The sequence below is a fragment of the Hypanus sabinus genome (assembly GCF_030144855.1).
Source record: "Hypanus sabinus isolate sHypSab1 chromosome 24 unlocalized genomic scaffold, sHypSab1.hap1 SUPER_24_unloc_21, whole genome shotgun sequence".
Classification (NCBI taxonomy): domain Eukaryota; kingdom Metazoa; phylum Chordata; class Chondrichthyes; order Myliobatiformes; family Dasyatidae; genus Hypanus; species Hypanus sabinus.
Window position 1 is genome coordinate 82,531 of NW_026778935.1, and position 15,474 is coordinate 98,004.

At 55.1% G+C, this 15,474-nt stretch overlaps 1 protein-coding gene across 1 annotated transcript in view; it reads left to right on the plus strand.

Moving 5' to 3' along the window:
* The first annotated feature begins 1,242 nt into the window (after nt 1-1,242).
* LOC132385490 (protein FAM83E-like) overlaps nt 1,243-15,474 on the plus strand; it is a 92,447-nt gene continuing 78,215 nt past the window's right edge. The window contains exons 1-2 of the mRNA XM_059957599.1: nt 1,243-1,264; nt 3,726-4,385. Coding sequence (XP_059813582.1) covers nt 3,894-4,385 — 492 coding nt within the window. The 5' untranslated portion in view covers nt 1,243-1,264; nt 3,726-3,893. The remainder of the gene's footprint in view (nt 1,265-3,725; nt 4,386-15,474) is intronic.

The following is a 15,474-nucleotide window of genomic DNA, read 5'->3' on the forward strand; positions in this document are numbered from 1 at the left end:
GACAGGTTACAGGGACAAGGGAAGGGTTTGAACAGGAGGACAGGGAGTGTAGGGGTTACAGAGATAGGGAGGGGGTGAGGGAGGGGTTTGAACAGGAGGACGGGGAGTGTAGGGGTTACAGAGATAGGGAGGGGTTTGAACAGGAGGATGGGGAGTGTAGGGGTTACAGAGATAGGGAGGGGTTAGAACAGGAGGATGGGGAGTGTAGGGGTTACAGAGATAGGGAGGGGTTAGAACAGGAGGATGGGGAGTGTAGGGGTTACAGAGATAGGGAGGGGTTAGAACAGGAGGATGGGGAGTGTAGGGGTTACAGAGATGGGGAGAAGGGGGAGGGGTTTGAACAGGAGGACAGGGAGTGTGGGGGTAACAGAGATAGGGAGAAGGGGGGAGGGGTTTGAACAGGACGGGAGTGGGGCGGTTACAGGGATAGGGAGGGGTTAGATCAGGAGGACAGGGAGAGTGGGGGTTACAGAGATAGGGAGAAGGGGGGACGGGTTTGAACAGGAGGACGGGGAGTGTGGGGGTTACAGAGATAGGGAGAAGGGGGGAGGGGTTTGAACAGGAGGATGGGGAGTGTGGGGGTTACAGAGATAGCGAGGGGTTAGCACAGGAGGACGGGGAGTGTGGGGGTAACAGAGACAGGGAGGGGGTGACGGAGGGGTTTGAACAGGAGGACAGGGAGTGTAGGGGTTACAGAGATAGGGAGGTGTTTGAACAGGAGGACAGGGAGTGTGGGTGTTACAGAGATAGAGAGGGGTTTGAACAGGAGGACAGGGAGTGTAGGGGTTACAGAGATAGGGAGGGGGTGACGGAGGGGTTTGAACAGGAGGACAGGGAGTGTAGGGGTTACAGAGATAGGGAGGTGTTTGAACAGGAGGACAGGGAGTGTGGGTGTTACAGAGATAGAGAGGGGTTTGAACAGGAGGACAGGGAGTGTGGGGGTTACAGAGATAGGGAGGGGTTTGAACAGGAGGACGGGGAGTGTAGGGGTTACAGAGATAGGGAGGGGGTGAGGGAGGAGTTGGAAGAGGAGGACAGGGAGTGTAGAGTTACAGAGGCACTCACTCCTGCCCCACCCCGCCCTATTTTATTCCTGCCATGCAGGTGTGTGTGCACTTCCCCTTTAAGTAGAGTCACCTTTAACATGCCACCTGCAGGTTTATGGAGTGAGGGAGCAATTGAGGAAGGAGAGTAAGCTGGGGGTGGCCAGTCATCCCCAAATGCCCCTCCCCTCCTCTCCCAACATCCTGGACAGCAAGTGTTTGTGAGTGATCCCCGGCCGACAGGCGACGCGGTTTTGTCCGTCTTTCTGCAGACTGAGGGCAGAGAGGGGGGGGGGGGGTTTGGCTGCAATGGTGATTTGATTGCCCCCACCCCCGTGTGAGGAAGGGTAGAGGTTTAGGGGAGGAGGAAGAGGGAGGGAGGCTTCCCCTCCCCTCCCCTACCGGCACCTATCGTGGAGGGACTGGAGGCAGAACAAGACAGACTGGTTTTCTAGTTCCGTGAAATACGCCGGACAGAGAGACGGAGAGAGAGAGAGAGAGAGAGAGAGCAAGGTGAGTTGTGGCTGCCCTACCTTGGTGGGTGGGCGGGAGGCTTTGGAGAGGGAGGGGCAGAGAGATGGAGTGCCGTGGAGAGAGAGATGGAGGGGGAGAGATCAGGAAGGGAAAGAGGGGGAGAGATGAGTGAACAAAAAGAGGGAGAGATGGGGAGAGGTAGAGAGAGACATGAAAGGGTTACAGAGGGGGAAGTGAGAGGGAGGGGTGCCATGGATACAGTAGGGTGCAGCGGGGAGGGGGAGATGGGGATAAAAGGGAGGAAAGCTGAAGAAAGGGAAGTGTTTGGAGGAGAGGGGAGAGAGGGGGTAAGGAGTGATGTGATAGGAGGTGGGAGGGGGAATGGGGAGGGAGAGGGAGTGCAGGGAAGAGTTAGAGGAACAGTGAGGGGGGGAGAGGGGAGGGAGCAGAACAGGTAGGGTGATGCAGACTTGGCTTGTACAGGCAGGTTGGGAGGGTGTGTGAGGCTGGTGGGAGGGGGCGATGATAGAAGGAAGTTGAGGGAGGGGGAGCAGGACAAGAGTGGGTGGTCAGGGGGATGGGGGGGGAAGGAGGGGGAGAGACTGGAGCCTGGTGGGAGAGAGAAGTAAGGACAGAGAGAGGTAGGAGAGAGAGAGAGAGAGAGAGAGAGAGAGAGAGAGAGAGCAGTGAGGATGGGGAGGGCTCAGGAGAGAGGGATTATAGAGGGAGGGGAGGAAGACAATCAGGGCAGAAAGGATGAGAAAGTAGGGGTGACAGGGAGGGGGTAAGGGAAGGTTTGAACAGGAGGATGGGAGTGTAGAGGTTACAGAGATAGGGAGGGGTTTGAACAGGAGGACAGGGAGTGTGGGGGTTACAGAGATAGGAAGGGGTTTGAACAGGAGGACTGGGAGTGTAGGGGTTACAGAGAAGGAGGGGTTTGAACAGGAGGACGGGGAGTGTAGGGGTTACAGAGAAGGAGGGGTTTGAACAGGAGGACGGGGAGTGTGGGGGTTACAGAGATCGGGAGGGGTTTGAACAGGAGGACGGGGAGTGTAGGGGTTACAGAGATAGGGAGGGGTTTGAACAGGAGGACAGGGAGTGTGGGGGTTACAAAGAAGGAGGGGTTTGAACAGGAGGACAGGGAGTGTAGGGGTTACAGAGATAGGGAGGGGGTAAATGGGAGGACAAGGAGTGCGGGGGTAACAGATAGGGAGGGGGGTAAACGGGAGGACGAGGAGTGCGGGGGTAACAGATAGGGAGGGGGTTAAATGGGAGGACGAGGAGTGCGGGGGTAACAGATAGGGAGGGGGTTAAACGGGAGGACGAGGAGTGCGGGGGTAACAGATAGGGAGGGGGTTAAATGGGAGGACGAGGAGTGCGGGGGTAACAGATAGGGAGGGGGTTAAACGGGAGGACGAGGAGTGCGGGGGTAACAGATAGGGAGGGGGTTAAATGGGAGGACGAGGAGAGCGGGGGTAACAGATAGGGAGGGGGGTAAATGGGAGGACGAGGAGTGCGGGGGTAACAGATAGGGAGGGGGGTTAAACGGGAGGACGAGGAGTGCGGGGGTAACAGATAGGGAGGGGGGTAAATGGGAGGACGAGGAGTGCGGGGGTAACAGATAGGGAGGGGGTTAAACGGGAGGACGAGGAGTGCGGGGTAACAGATAGGGAGGGGGTTAAACGGGAGGACGAGGAGTGCGGGGGTAACAGATAGGGAGGGGGTAAATGGGAGGACGAGGAGTGCGGGGGTAACAGATAGGGAGGGGGTTAAACGGGAGGACGAGGAGTGCGGGGTAACAGATAGGGAGGGGGTTAAACGGGAGGACGAGGAGTGCGCGGGTAACAGATAGGGAGGGGGTTAAATGGGAGGACGAGGAGTGCGGGGGTAACAGATAGGGAGGGGGGTAAATGGGAGGACGAGGAGTGCGGGGGTAACAGATAGGGAGGGGGTTAAACGGGAGGACGAGGAGTGCGGGGGTAACAGATAGGGAGGGGGTTAAACGGGAGGACGAGGAGTGCGGGGGTAACAGATAGGGAGGGGGGTAAATGGGAGGACGAGGAGTGCGGGGGTAACAGATAGGGAGGGGTTAAACGGGAGGACGAGGAGTGCGGGGGTAACAGATAGGGAGGGGGGTTAAACGGGAGGACAAGGAGTGCGGGGTTCATGGAGAGGCTGACCGTCTCTCATCCTCTCTGCTTACCCCAGCCCAGCAGCACTGAACCAAGGACGGGTCGTCACCCTCAGATGAAGGAGATGTGATGGCTTGGAGGCCTGGACTGAGTGGGTAGCGGCCCACCGTTGTTGTCATCGAGGCCTCCCCTCCCCTGAGGGGGAGGGAGAGGCAACGTGAGGGTCGTGTGTGTGGTTTGCAAAATGGCCTCCTCCCAGCTGCAGTGTCTGGACGAGCAGCACGTCAACCCCTGCCTGACTGAGTCGCTGCCGCAGTTCGTGTACTCGGAGGGTCAGCGGAGGGCGCTGGAGGCCCTACTATCTGACGGCCCCTCGGCCTACGCCCACTGCCTGGAGGAGGAGGGGCTCCGGCCGTTTCTCTCGGCCGCCGAGGCCCACAGCCTGCTCGCTGGCGCTCGTCCCTTCCGCCCGTCCGACACCCCGGGCCAACAGGAAGATGAGGAGCTGCTCGAGGGGCCCAACGGCAGGGAGTTGACGAGACTCTCCACCGCCAACTGGTCCCTCACCTACTGGCCAACGCAGTCGGACGCTCCGCCCCCGTTCCTGGCGCTGGGCTGGCCGGAGGAAGGCATGTGGAAGGGAATCACGCGGGCAGCAGTCTACACAAACCCTCCGGCCGAGGGAGCACCCACCATCAAAGAGCTGGTGAGACGGCTGTTACAGAACGCCCAGCAGGTGAGGACGGAGGCTGAGGGAGGATGCAGCAGGTGAGGGGGCGGATGGGTAAAGAGCGGGGGACAGCGGTGGTGCAAGAGGAGGAGGAATGCAACGAAGCATAGGGAGGGCTAACAGTGCGCAGGTAAGTGTGTAAAGCTGCTGGTTTAACGATCGAGGACAGAAAGTGAGGCGTAGGACACAGTGGTTCGACTGTGGTACAGAGTGAGGTGTAGGACACAGTGGTTCGACTGTGGTACAGAGTGAGTTGCAGGACACAGTGGTTCGACTGTGGGTCAGAGTGAGGTGTAGGACACAGTGGTTCGACTGTGGGTCAGAGTGAGGTGCAGGACACAGTGGTTCGACTGTGGGTCAGAGTGAGGTGTAGGACACAGTGGTTCGACTGTGGGTCAGAGTGAGGTGTAGGACACAGTGGTTCGACTGTGGGTCAGAGTGAGGTGTAGGACACAGTGGTTCGACTGTGGGTCAGAGTTATGTGTAGGATACAGTGGTTCGACTGTGGTACAGAGTGAGGTGTAGGACACAGTGGTTCGACTGTGGTGCAGAGTGAGTTGTAGGACACAGTGGTTCGACTGTGGTACAGAGTGAGTTGTAGGACACAGTGGTTCGACTATGGGTCAGAGTGAGGTGTACCACACAGTGGTTCGACTGTGGTACAGAGTGAGGTGTAGGACACAGTGGTTCGACTGTGGTACAGAGTGAGGTGTAGGAAACAGTGGTTCGACTGTGGGTCAGAGTGAGGGGTAGGACACAGTGGTTCGACTGTGGGTCAGAGTGAGGTGTAGGACACAGTGGTTCGACTGTGCTACAGAGTGAGGTGTAGGACACAGTGGTTCGACTGTGGTACAGAGTGAGGTGTAGGACACAGTGGTTCGACTGTGGTACAGAGTGATGTGTAGGACACAGTGGTTCGACTATGGGTCAGAGTGAGGTGTAGGACACTGTTTTTCGACTGTGGTACAGAGTGAGGTGTAGGACACTGTGGTTCGACTGTGGTACAGAGTGAGGTGTAGGAAACAGTGGTTCGACTGTGGTACACAGTGAGGTGTAGGACACAGTGGTTCGACTGTGGGTCAGAGTGAGGTGTAGGACACAGTGGTTCGACTGTGGGTCAGAGTGAGGTGTAGGACACAGTGGTTCGACTGTGGGTCAGAGTGAGGTGTAGGACACAGTGGTTCGACTGTGGGTCAGAGTGAGGTGTAGGACACAGTGGTTCGACTGTGGGTCAGAGTGAGGGGTAGGACACAGTGGTTCGACTGTGGGTCAGTGTGAGGTGTAGGACACAGTGGTTCGACTGTGGTACATAGTGAGGTGAAGGACACAGTGGTTCGACTGTGGTACAGAGTGAGGTGAAGGACACAGTGGTTCGACTGTGGGTCAGAGTGAGGTGCAGGACACAGTGGTTCGACTGTGGGTCAGAGTGAGTTGTAGGACACAGTGGTTCGACTGTGGTACAGAGTGAGGTGTAGGACACATTGGTTCGACTGTGGGTCAGAGTGAGGTGTAGGACACAGTGGTTCGACTGTGGGTCAGAGTGAGGTGTAGGAAACAGTGGTTCGACTGTGGTACAGAGTGAGTTGTAGGACACAGTGGTTCGACTGTGGTACAGAGTGAGGTGTAGGACACTGTGGTTCGACTGTGGTACAGAGTGAGGTGTAGGACACAGTGGTTCGACTGTGGTACAGAGTGAGGTGTAGGACACAGTGGTTCGACTGTGGGTCAGAGTGAGGTGTAGGACACAGTGGTTCGACTGTGGGTCAGAGTGAGGTGTAGGACACAGTGGTTCGACTGTGGGTCAGAGTGAGGTGTAGGACACAGTGGTTCGACTGTGGGTCAGATTGATGTGAAGGACTGTGGTTCGACTGTGGGTCAGAGTGAGGTGTAGGACACAGTGGTTCGACTGTGGGTCAGAGTGAGGTGTAGGACACAGTGGTTCGACTGTGGATCAGAGTGAGTTGTAGGACACAGTGGTTCAACTGCGGGTCAGAGTGAGGTGAAGGACACAGTGGTTCGACTGTGGGTCAGAGTGAGGTGCAGGACACAGTGGTTCGACTGTGGGTCAGAGTGAGGTGTAGGACACAGTGGTTCGACTGTGGGTCAGAGTGAGGTGTAGGACACAGTGGTTCGACTGTGGGTCAGAGTGAGGTGTAGGACACAGTGGTTCGACTGTGGGTCAGAGTGAGGTGTAGGACACACTGGTTCAACTGTGGGTCAGAGTGAGTTGTAGGACACAGTGGTTTGACTGTGGTACAGAGTGAGGGGTAGGACACAGTGGTTCAACTGTGGTACAGAGGGAGGTGTAGGACACAGTGGTTCGACTGTGGGTCAGAGTGAGGTGTAGGACACAGTGGTTCGACTGTGGTACAGAGTGAGGGGTAGGACACAGTGGTTCGACTGTGGTACATAGTGAGGTGTAGGACACAGTGGTTCGACTGTGGTACAGAGGGAGGTGTAGGACACAGTGGTTCGACTGTGGGTCAGAGTGAGGTGTAGGACACAGTGGTTCGACTGTGGGTCAGAGTGAGGTGTAGGACACAGTGGTTCGACTGTGGGTCAGAGTGAGGTGTAGGACACAGTGGTTCGACTGTGGGTCAGAGTGAGGTGTAGGACACAGTGGTTCGACTGTGGTGCAGAGTGAGTTGTAGGACACAGTGGTTCGACTGTGGTACAGAGTGAGTTGTAGGACACAGTGGTTCGACTATGGGTCAGAGTGAGGTGTACCACACAGTGGTTCGACTGTGCTACAGAGTGAGGTGTAGGACAAAGTGGTTCGACTGTGGTACAGAGTGAGGTGTAGGAAACAGTGGTTCGACTGTGGGTCAGAGTGAGGGGTAGGACACAGTGGTTCGACTGTGGGTCAGAGTGAGGTGTAGGACACAGTGGTTCGACTGTGCTACAGAGTGAGGTGTAGGACACAGTGGTTCGACTGTGGTACAGAGTGAGGTGTAGGACACAGTGGTTCGACTGTGGTACAGAGTGATGTGTAGGACACAGTGGTTCGACTATGGGTCAGAGTGAGGTGTAGGACACTGTTTTTCGACTGTGGTACAGAGTGAGGTGTAGGACACTGTGGTTCGACTGTGGTACAGAGTGAGGTGTAGGAAACAGTGGTTCGACTGTGGTACACACTGAGGTGTAGGACACAGTGGTTCGACTGTGGGTCAGAGTGAGGTGCAGGACACAGTGGTTCGACTGTGGGTCAGAGTGAGGTGTAGGACACAGTGGTTCGACTGTGGGTCAGAGTGAGGTGTAGGACACAGTGGTTCGACTGTGGTTCAGAGTGAGGGGAAGGACACAGTGGTTCGACTGTGGGTCAGAGTGAGGTGTAGGACACAGTGGTTCGACTGTGGGTCAGAGTGAGGTGTAGGACACAGTGGTTCGACTGTGGTTCAGAGTAAGGGGAAGGACACAGTGGTTCGACTGTGGTACAGAGTGAGGGGTAGGACACAGTGGTTCAACTGTGGTACAGAGGGAGGTGTAGGACACAGTGGTTCGACTGTGGGTCAGAGTGAGGTGTAGGACACAGTGGTTCGACTGTGGTACAGAGTGAGGGGTAGGACACAGTGGTTCGACTGTGGTACATAGTGAGGTGTAGGACACAGTGGTTCGACTGTGGTACAGAGGGAGGTGTAGGACACAGTGGTTCGACTGTGGGTCAGAGTGAGGTGTAGGACACAGTGGTTCGACTGTGGGTCAGAGTGAGGTGTAGGACACAGTGGTTCGACTGTGGGTCAGAGTGAGGTGTAGGACACAGTGGTTCGACTGTGGGTCAGAGTGAGGTGTAGGACACAGTGGTTCGACTGTGGTGCAGAGTGAGTTGTAGGACACAGTGGTTCGACTGTGGTACAGAGTGAGTTGTAGGACACAGTGGTTCGACTATGGGTCAGAGTGAGGTGTACCACACAGTGGTTCGACTGTGCTACAGAGTGAGGTGTAGGACACAGTGGTTCGACTGTGGTACAGAGTGAGGTGTAGGAAACAGTGGTTCGACTGTGGGTCAGAGTGAGGGGTAGGACACAGTGGTTCGACTGTGGGTCAGAGTGAGGTGTAGGACACAGTGGTTCGACTGTGCTACAGAGTGAGGTGTAGGACACAGTGGTTCGACTGTGGTACAGAGTGAGGTGTAGGACACAGTGGTTCGACTGTGGTACAGAGTGATGTGTAGGACACAGTGGTTCGACTATGGGTCAGAGTGAGGTGTAGGACACTGTTTTTCGACTGTGGTACAGAGTGAGGTGTAGGACACTGTGGTTCGACTGTGGTACAGAGTGAGGTGTAGGAAACAGTGGTTCGACTGTGGTACACAGTGAGGTGTAGGACACAGTGGTTCGACTGTGGGTCAGAGTGAGGTGTAGGACACAGTGGTTCGACTGTGGGTCAGAGTGAGGTGTAGGACACAGTGGTTTGACTGTGGTACAGAGTGAGGTGTAGGACACAGTGGTTCGACTGTGGGTCAGAGTGAGGTGTAGGACACCGTGGTTCGACTGTGGGTCAGAGTGAGGTGTAGGACACAGTGGTTCGACTGTGGGTCAGAGTGAGGTGTAGGACACAGTGGTTCGACTGTGGGTCAGAGTGAGGTGTAGGACACAGTGGTTCGACTGTGGGTCAGAGTGAGGGGTAGGACACAGTGGTTCGACTGTGGGTCAGTGTGAGGTGTAGGACACAGTGGTTCGACTGTGGTACATAGTGAGGTGAAGGACACAGTGGTTCGACTGTGGTACAGAGTGAGGTGAAGGACACAGTGGTTCGACTGTGGGTCAGAGTGAGGTGTAGGACACAGTGGTTCGACTGTGGTACGGAGTGAGGTGTAGGACACAGTGGTTCGACTGTGGTACAGAGGGAGGTGTAGGACACAGTGGTTCGACTGTGGGTCAGAGTGAGGTGTAGGACACAGTGGTTCGACTGTGGGTCAGAGTGAGGTGTAGGACACAGTGGTTCGACTGTGGGTCAGAGTGAGGTGTAGGACACAGTGGTTCGACTGTGGGTCAGAGTGAGGTGTAGGACACAGTGGTTCGACTGTGGTGCAGAGTGAGTTGTAGGACACAGTGGTTCGACTGTGGTACAGAGTGAGTTGTAGGACACAGTGGTTCGACTATGGGTCAGAGTGAGGTGTACCACACAGTGGTTCGACTGTGCTACAGAGTGAGGTGTAGGACACAGTGGTTCGACTGTGGTACAGAGTGAGGTGTAGGAAACAGTGGTTCGACTGTGGGTCAGAGTGAGGGGTAGGACACAGTGGTTCGACTGTGGGTCAGAGTGAGGTGTAGGACACAGTGGTTCGACTGTGCTACAGAGTGAGGTGTAGGACACAGTGGTTCGACTGTGGTACAGAGTGAGGTGTAGGACACAGTGGTTCGACTGTGGTACAGAGTGATGTGTAGGACACAGTGGTTCGACTATGGGTCAGAGTGAGGTGTAGGACACTGTTTTTCGACTGTGGTACAGAGTGAGGTGTAGGACACTGTGGTTCGACTGTGGTACAGAGTGAGGTGTAGGAAACAGTGGTTCGACTGTGGTACACAGTGAGGTGTAGGACACAGTGGTTCGACTGTGGGTCAGAGTGAGGTGTAGGACACAGTGGTTCGACTGTGGGTCAGAGTGAGGTGTAGGACACAGTGGTTTGACTGTGGTACAGAGTGAGGTGTAGGACACAGTGGTTCGACTGTGGGTCAGAGTGAGGTGTAGGACACCGTGGTTCGACTGTGGGTCAGAGTGAGGTGTAGGACACAGTGGTTCGACTGTGGGTCAGAGTGAGGTGTAGGACACAGTGGTTCGACTGTGGGTCAGAGTGAGGTGTAGGACACAGTGGTTCGACTGTGGTTCAGAGTGAGGGGAAGGACACAGTGGTTCGACTGTGGGTCAGAGTGAGGTGTAGGACACAGTGGTTCGACTGTGGTCCAGAGTGAGTTGTAGGACACAGTGGTTCGACTGTGGGTCAGAGTGAGGTGTAGGACACAGTGGTTCGACTGTGGGTCAGAGTGAGGGGTAGGACACAGTGGTTCGACTGTGGGTCAGTGTGAGGTGTAGGACACAGTGGTTCGACTGTGGTACATAGTGAGGTGAAGGACACAGTGGTTCGACTGTGGTACAGAGTGAGGTGAAGGACACAGTGGTTCGACTGTGGGTCAGAGTGAGGTGCAGGACACAGTGGTTCGACTGTGGGTCAGAGTGAGGTGCAGGACACAGTGGTTCGACTGTGGTACTGAGTGAGTTGTAGGACACAGTGGTTCGACTGTGGTACAGAGTGAGGTGTAGGACACAGTGGTTCGACTGTGGGTCAGAGTGAGGTGTAGGACACAGTGGTTCGACTGTGGGTCAGAGTGAGGTGTAGGAAACAGTGGTTCGACTGTGGTACAGAGTGAGTTGTAGGACACAGTGGTTCGACTGTGGTACAGAGTGAGGTGTAGGACACTGTGGTTCGACTGTGGTACAGAGTGAGGTGTAGGACACAGTGGTTCGACTGTGGTACATAGTGAGGTGTAGGACACAGTGGTTCGACTGTGGGTCAGAGTGAGGTGTAGGACACAGTGGTTCGACTGTGGGTCAGAGTGAGGTGTAGGACACAGTGGTTCGACTGTGGTACAGAGTGAGTTGTAGGACACAGTGGTTCGACTGTGGTACAGAGTGAGGTGTAGGACACAGTGGTTCGACTGTGGGTCAGAGTGAGGTGTAGGACACAATGTTTCAACTGTGGTACAGAGTGATGTGTAGGACACAGTGGTTCGACTGTGGGTCAGAGTGAGGTGCAGGACACAGTGGTTCGACTGTGGGTCAGAGTGAGGTGTAGGACACAATGGTTCGACTGTGGGTCAGAGTGAGGTGTAGGACACAGTGGTTCGACTGTGGTACAGAGTGAGGTGTAGGACACAGTGGTTCGACTGTGGGTCAGAGTGAGGTGTAGGACACAGTGGTTCGACTGTGGGTCAGAGTGAGGTGTAGGACACAGTGGTTCGACTGTGGTTCAGAGTGAGGGGAAGGACACAGTGGTTCGACTGTGGGTCAGAGTGAGGTGTAGGACAGTGGTTCGACTGTGGTCCAGAGTGAGTTGTAGGACACAGTGGTTCGACTGTGGGTCAGAGTGAGGTGTAGGACACAGTGGTTCGACTGTGGGTCAGAGTGAGGTGTAGGACAGAGTGGTTCGACTGTGGTACAGAGTGAGGTGTAGGACACAGTGGTTCGACTGTGGGTCAGAGTGAGGTGTAGGACACAGTGGTTCGACTGTGGGTCAGAGTGAGGTGTAGGAAACAGTGGTTCGACTGTGGTACAGAGTGAGTTGTAGGACACAGTGGTTCGACTGTGGTACAGAGTGAGGTGTAGGACACTGTGGTTCGACTGTGGTACAGAGTGAGGTGTAGGACACAGTGGTTCGACTGTGGTACATAGTGAGGTGTAGGACACTGTGGTTCGACTGTGGTACAGAGTGCGGTGTAGGACACAGTGGTTCGACTGTGGGTCAGAGTGAGGTGTAGGACACAGTGGTTCGACTGTGGGTCAGAGTGAGTTGTAGGACACAGTGGTTCGACTGTGGTACAGAGTGAGTTGTAGGACACAGTGGTTCGACTGTGGTACAGAGTGAGGTGTAGGACACAGTGGTTCGACTGTGGGTCAGAGTGAGGTGTAGGACACAATGGTTCAACTGTGGTACAGAGTGATGTGTAGGACACAGTGGTTCGACTGTGGGTCAGATTGAGATGCAGGACACTGTGGTTCGACTGTGGGTCAGAGTGAGGTGTAGGACACAATGGTTCGACTGTGGGTCAGAGTGAGGTGTAGGACACAGTGGTTCGACTGTGGTACAGAGTGAGGTGTAGGACACAGTGGTTCGACTGTGGGTCAGAGTGAGGTGTAGGAGACAGTGGTTCGACTGTGGGTCAGAGTGAGGTGTAGGACACAGTGGTTCGACTGTGGGTCAGAGTGAGTTGTAGGACACAGTGGTTCGACTGTGGTACAGAGTGAGGTGTAGGACACAGTGGTTCGACTGTGGGTCAGAGTGAGGTGTAGGACACAGTGGTTCGACTGTGGGTCAGAGTGAGTTGTAGGACACAGTGGTTCGACTGTGGGTCAGAGTGAGGTATAGGACACAGTGGTTCAACTGCGGGTCAGAGTGAGGTGTAGGACACAGTGGTTCGACTGTGGGTCAGAGTGAGTTGTAGGACACAGTGGTTCGACTGTGGGTCAGAGTGAGGTGTAGGACACAGTGGTTCAACTGCGGGTCAGAGTGAGGTGTAGGACACAGTGGTTCGACTGTGGGTCAGAGTGAGGTGTCGGACACAGTGGTTCGACTGTGGGTCAGAGTGAGTTGTAGGACACAGTGGTTCGACTGTGGTACAGAGTGAGGGGTAGGACACAGTGGTTCAACTGTGGTACAGAGGGAGGTGTAGGACACAGTGGTTCGACTGTGGGTCAGAGTGAGGTGTAGGACACAGTGGTTCGACTGTGGTTCAGAGTGAGGGGAAGGACACAGTGGTTCGACTGTGGTACAGAGTGAGGGGTAGGACACAGTGGTTCAACTGTGGGTCAGAGTGAGGTGTAGGACACAGTGGTTCGACTATGGTACAGACTGATGTGTAGGACACAGTGGTTCGACTGTGGTACAGAGTGACGTGTAGGACACAGTGGTTCGACTGTGGGTCAGAGTGAGGTGTAGGACACAGTGGTTCGACTGTGGTACAGAGTGAGGGGTAGGACACAGTGGTTCGACTGTGGTACATAGTGAGGTGTAGGACACTGTGGTTCGACTGTGGGTCAGAGTGAGGTGTACCACACAGTGGTTCGACTGTGCTACAGAGTGAGGTGTAGGACACAGTGGTTCGACTGTGGTACAGAGTGAGGTGTAGGACACAGTGGTTCGACTATGGGTCAAAGTGAGTTGTAGGACACAGTGGTTTGACTGTGGGTCAGAGTGAGGTGTAGGACACAGTGGTTCGACTGTGGTACAGAGTGAGGTGTAGGACACAGTGGTTCGACTGTGGTACAGAGTGAGGTGTAGGAAACAGTGGTTCGACTGTGCTACAGAGTGAGGTGTAGGACACAGTGGTTCGACTGTGGTACAGAGTGAGGTGTAGGACACAGTGGTTCGACTGTGGTACAGAGTGATGTGTAGGACACAGTGGTTCGACTATGGGTCAGAGTGAGGTGTAGGACACTGTTTTTCGACAGTGGTACAGAGTGAGGTGTAGGACACTGTGGTTCGACTGTGGTACAGAGTGAGGTGTAGGAAACAGTGGTTCGACTGTGGTACACAGTGAGGTGTAGGACACAGTGGTTCGACTGTGGGTCAGAGTGAGGTGTAGGACACAGTGGTTCGACTGTGGGTCAGAGTGAGGTGTAGGACACAGTGGTTCGACTGTGGGTCAGAGTGAGGTGTAGGACACAGTGGTTCGACTGTGGTTCAGAGTGAGGGGAAGGACACAGTGGTTCGACTGTGGGTCAGAGTGAGGTGTAGGACACAGTGGTTCGACTGTGGGTCAGAGTGAGGTGTAGGACACAGTGGTTCGACTGTGGTTCAGAGTGAGGGGAAGGACACAGTGGTTCGACTGTGGGTCAGAGTGAGGTGTAGGACACAGTGGTTCGACTGTGGTTCAGAGTGAGGGGAAGGACACAGTGGTTCGACTGTGGGTCAGAGTGAGGTGTAGGACACAGTGGTTCGACTGTGGGTCAGAGTGAGGTGTAGGACACAGTGGTTCGACTGTGGGTCAGAGTGAGGTGTAGGACACAGTGGTTCGACTGTGGTACATAGTGAGGTGAAGGACACAGTGGTTCGACTGTGGGTCAGAGTGAGGTGTAGGACACAGTGGTTCGACTGTGGGTCAGAGTGAGGTGTAGGACACAGTGGTTCGACTGTGGGTCAGAGTGAGGTGTAGGACACAGTGGTTCGACTGTGGGTCAGAGTGAGGTGTAGGACACAGTGGTTCGACTGTGGGTCAGAGTGAGGTGTAGGACACAGTGGTTCGACTGTGGGTCAGAGTGAGGTGTAGGACACAGTGGTTCGACTGTGGGTCAGTGTGAGGTGTAGGACACAGTGGTTCGACTGTGGTACATAGTGAGGTGAAGGACACAGTGGTTCGACTGTGGGTCAGAGTGAGGTGTAGGACACAGTGGTTCGACTGTGGTACAGAGTGAGGTGCAGGACACAGTGGTTCGACTGTGGTACAGAGTGAGTTGTAGGACACAGTGGTTCGACTGTGGTACAGAGTGAGGTGTAGGACACAGTGGTTCGACTGTGGGTCAGAGTGAGGTGTAGGACACAGTGGTTCGACTGTGGGTCAGAGTGAGGTGCAGGACACAGTGGTTCGACTGTGGTACAGAGTGAGTTGTAGGACACAGTGGTTCGACTGTGGTACAGAGTGAGGTGTAGGACACAGTGGTTCGACTGTGGGTCAGAGTGAGGTGTAGGACACAGTGGTTCGACTGTGGGTCAGAGTGAGGTGTAGGAAACAGTGGTTCGACTGTGGTACAGAGTGAGTTGTAGGACACAGTGGTTCGACTGTGATACAGAGTGAGGTGTAGGACACTGTGGTTCGACTGTGGTACAGAGTGAGGTGTAGGACACAGTGGTTCGACTGTGGTACATAGTGAGGTGTAGGACACAGTGGTTCGACTGTGGGTCAGAGTGAGGTGTAGGACACAGTGGTTCGACTGTGGGTCAGAGTGAGGTGTAGGACACAGTGGTTCGACTGTGGTACAGAGTGAGTTGTAGGACACAGTGGTTCGACTGTGGTACAGAGTGAGGTGTAGGACACAGTGGTTCGACTGTGGGTCAGAGTGAGGTGTAGGACACAATGGTTCAACTGTGGTACAGAGTGATGTGTAGGACACAGTGGTTCGACTGTGGGTCAGAGTGAGTTGTAGGACACAGTGGTTCGACTGTGGTTCAGAGTGAGGGGAAGGACACAGTGGTTCGACTGTGGTACAGAGTGAGGGGTAGGACACAGTGGTTCAACTGTGGGTCAGAGTGAGGTGTAGGACACAGTGGTTCGACTATGGTACAGACTGATGTGTAGGACACAGTGGTTCGACTGTGGTACAGAGTGACGTGTAGGACACAGTGGTTCGACTGTGGGTCAGAGTGAGGTGTAGGACACAGTGG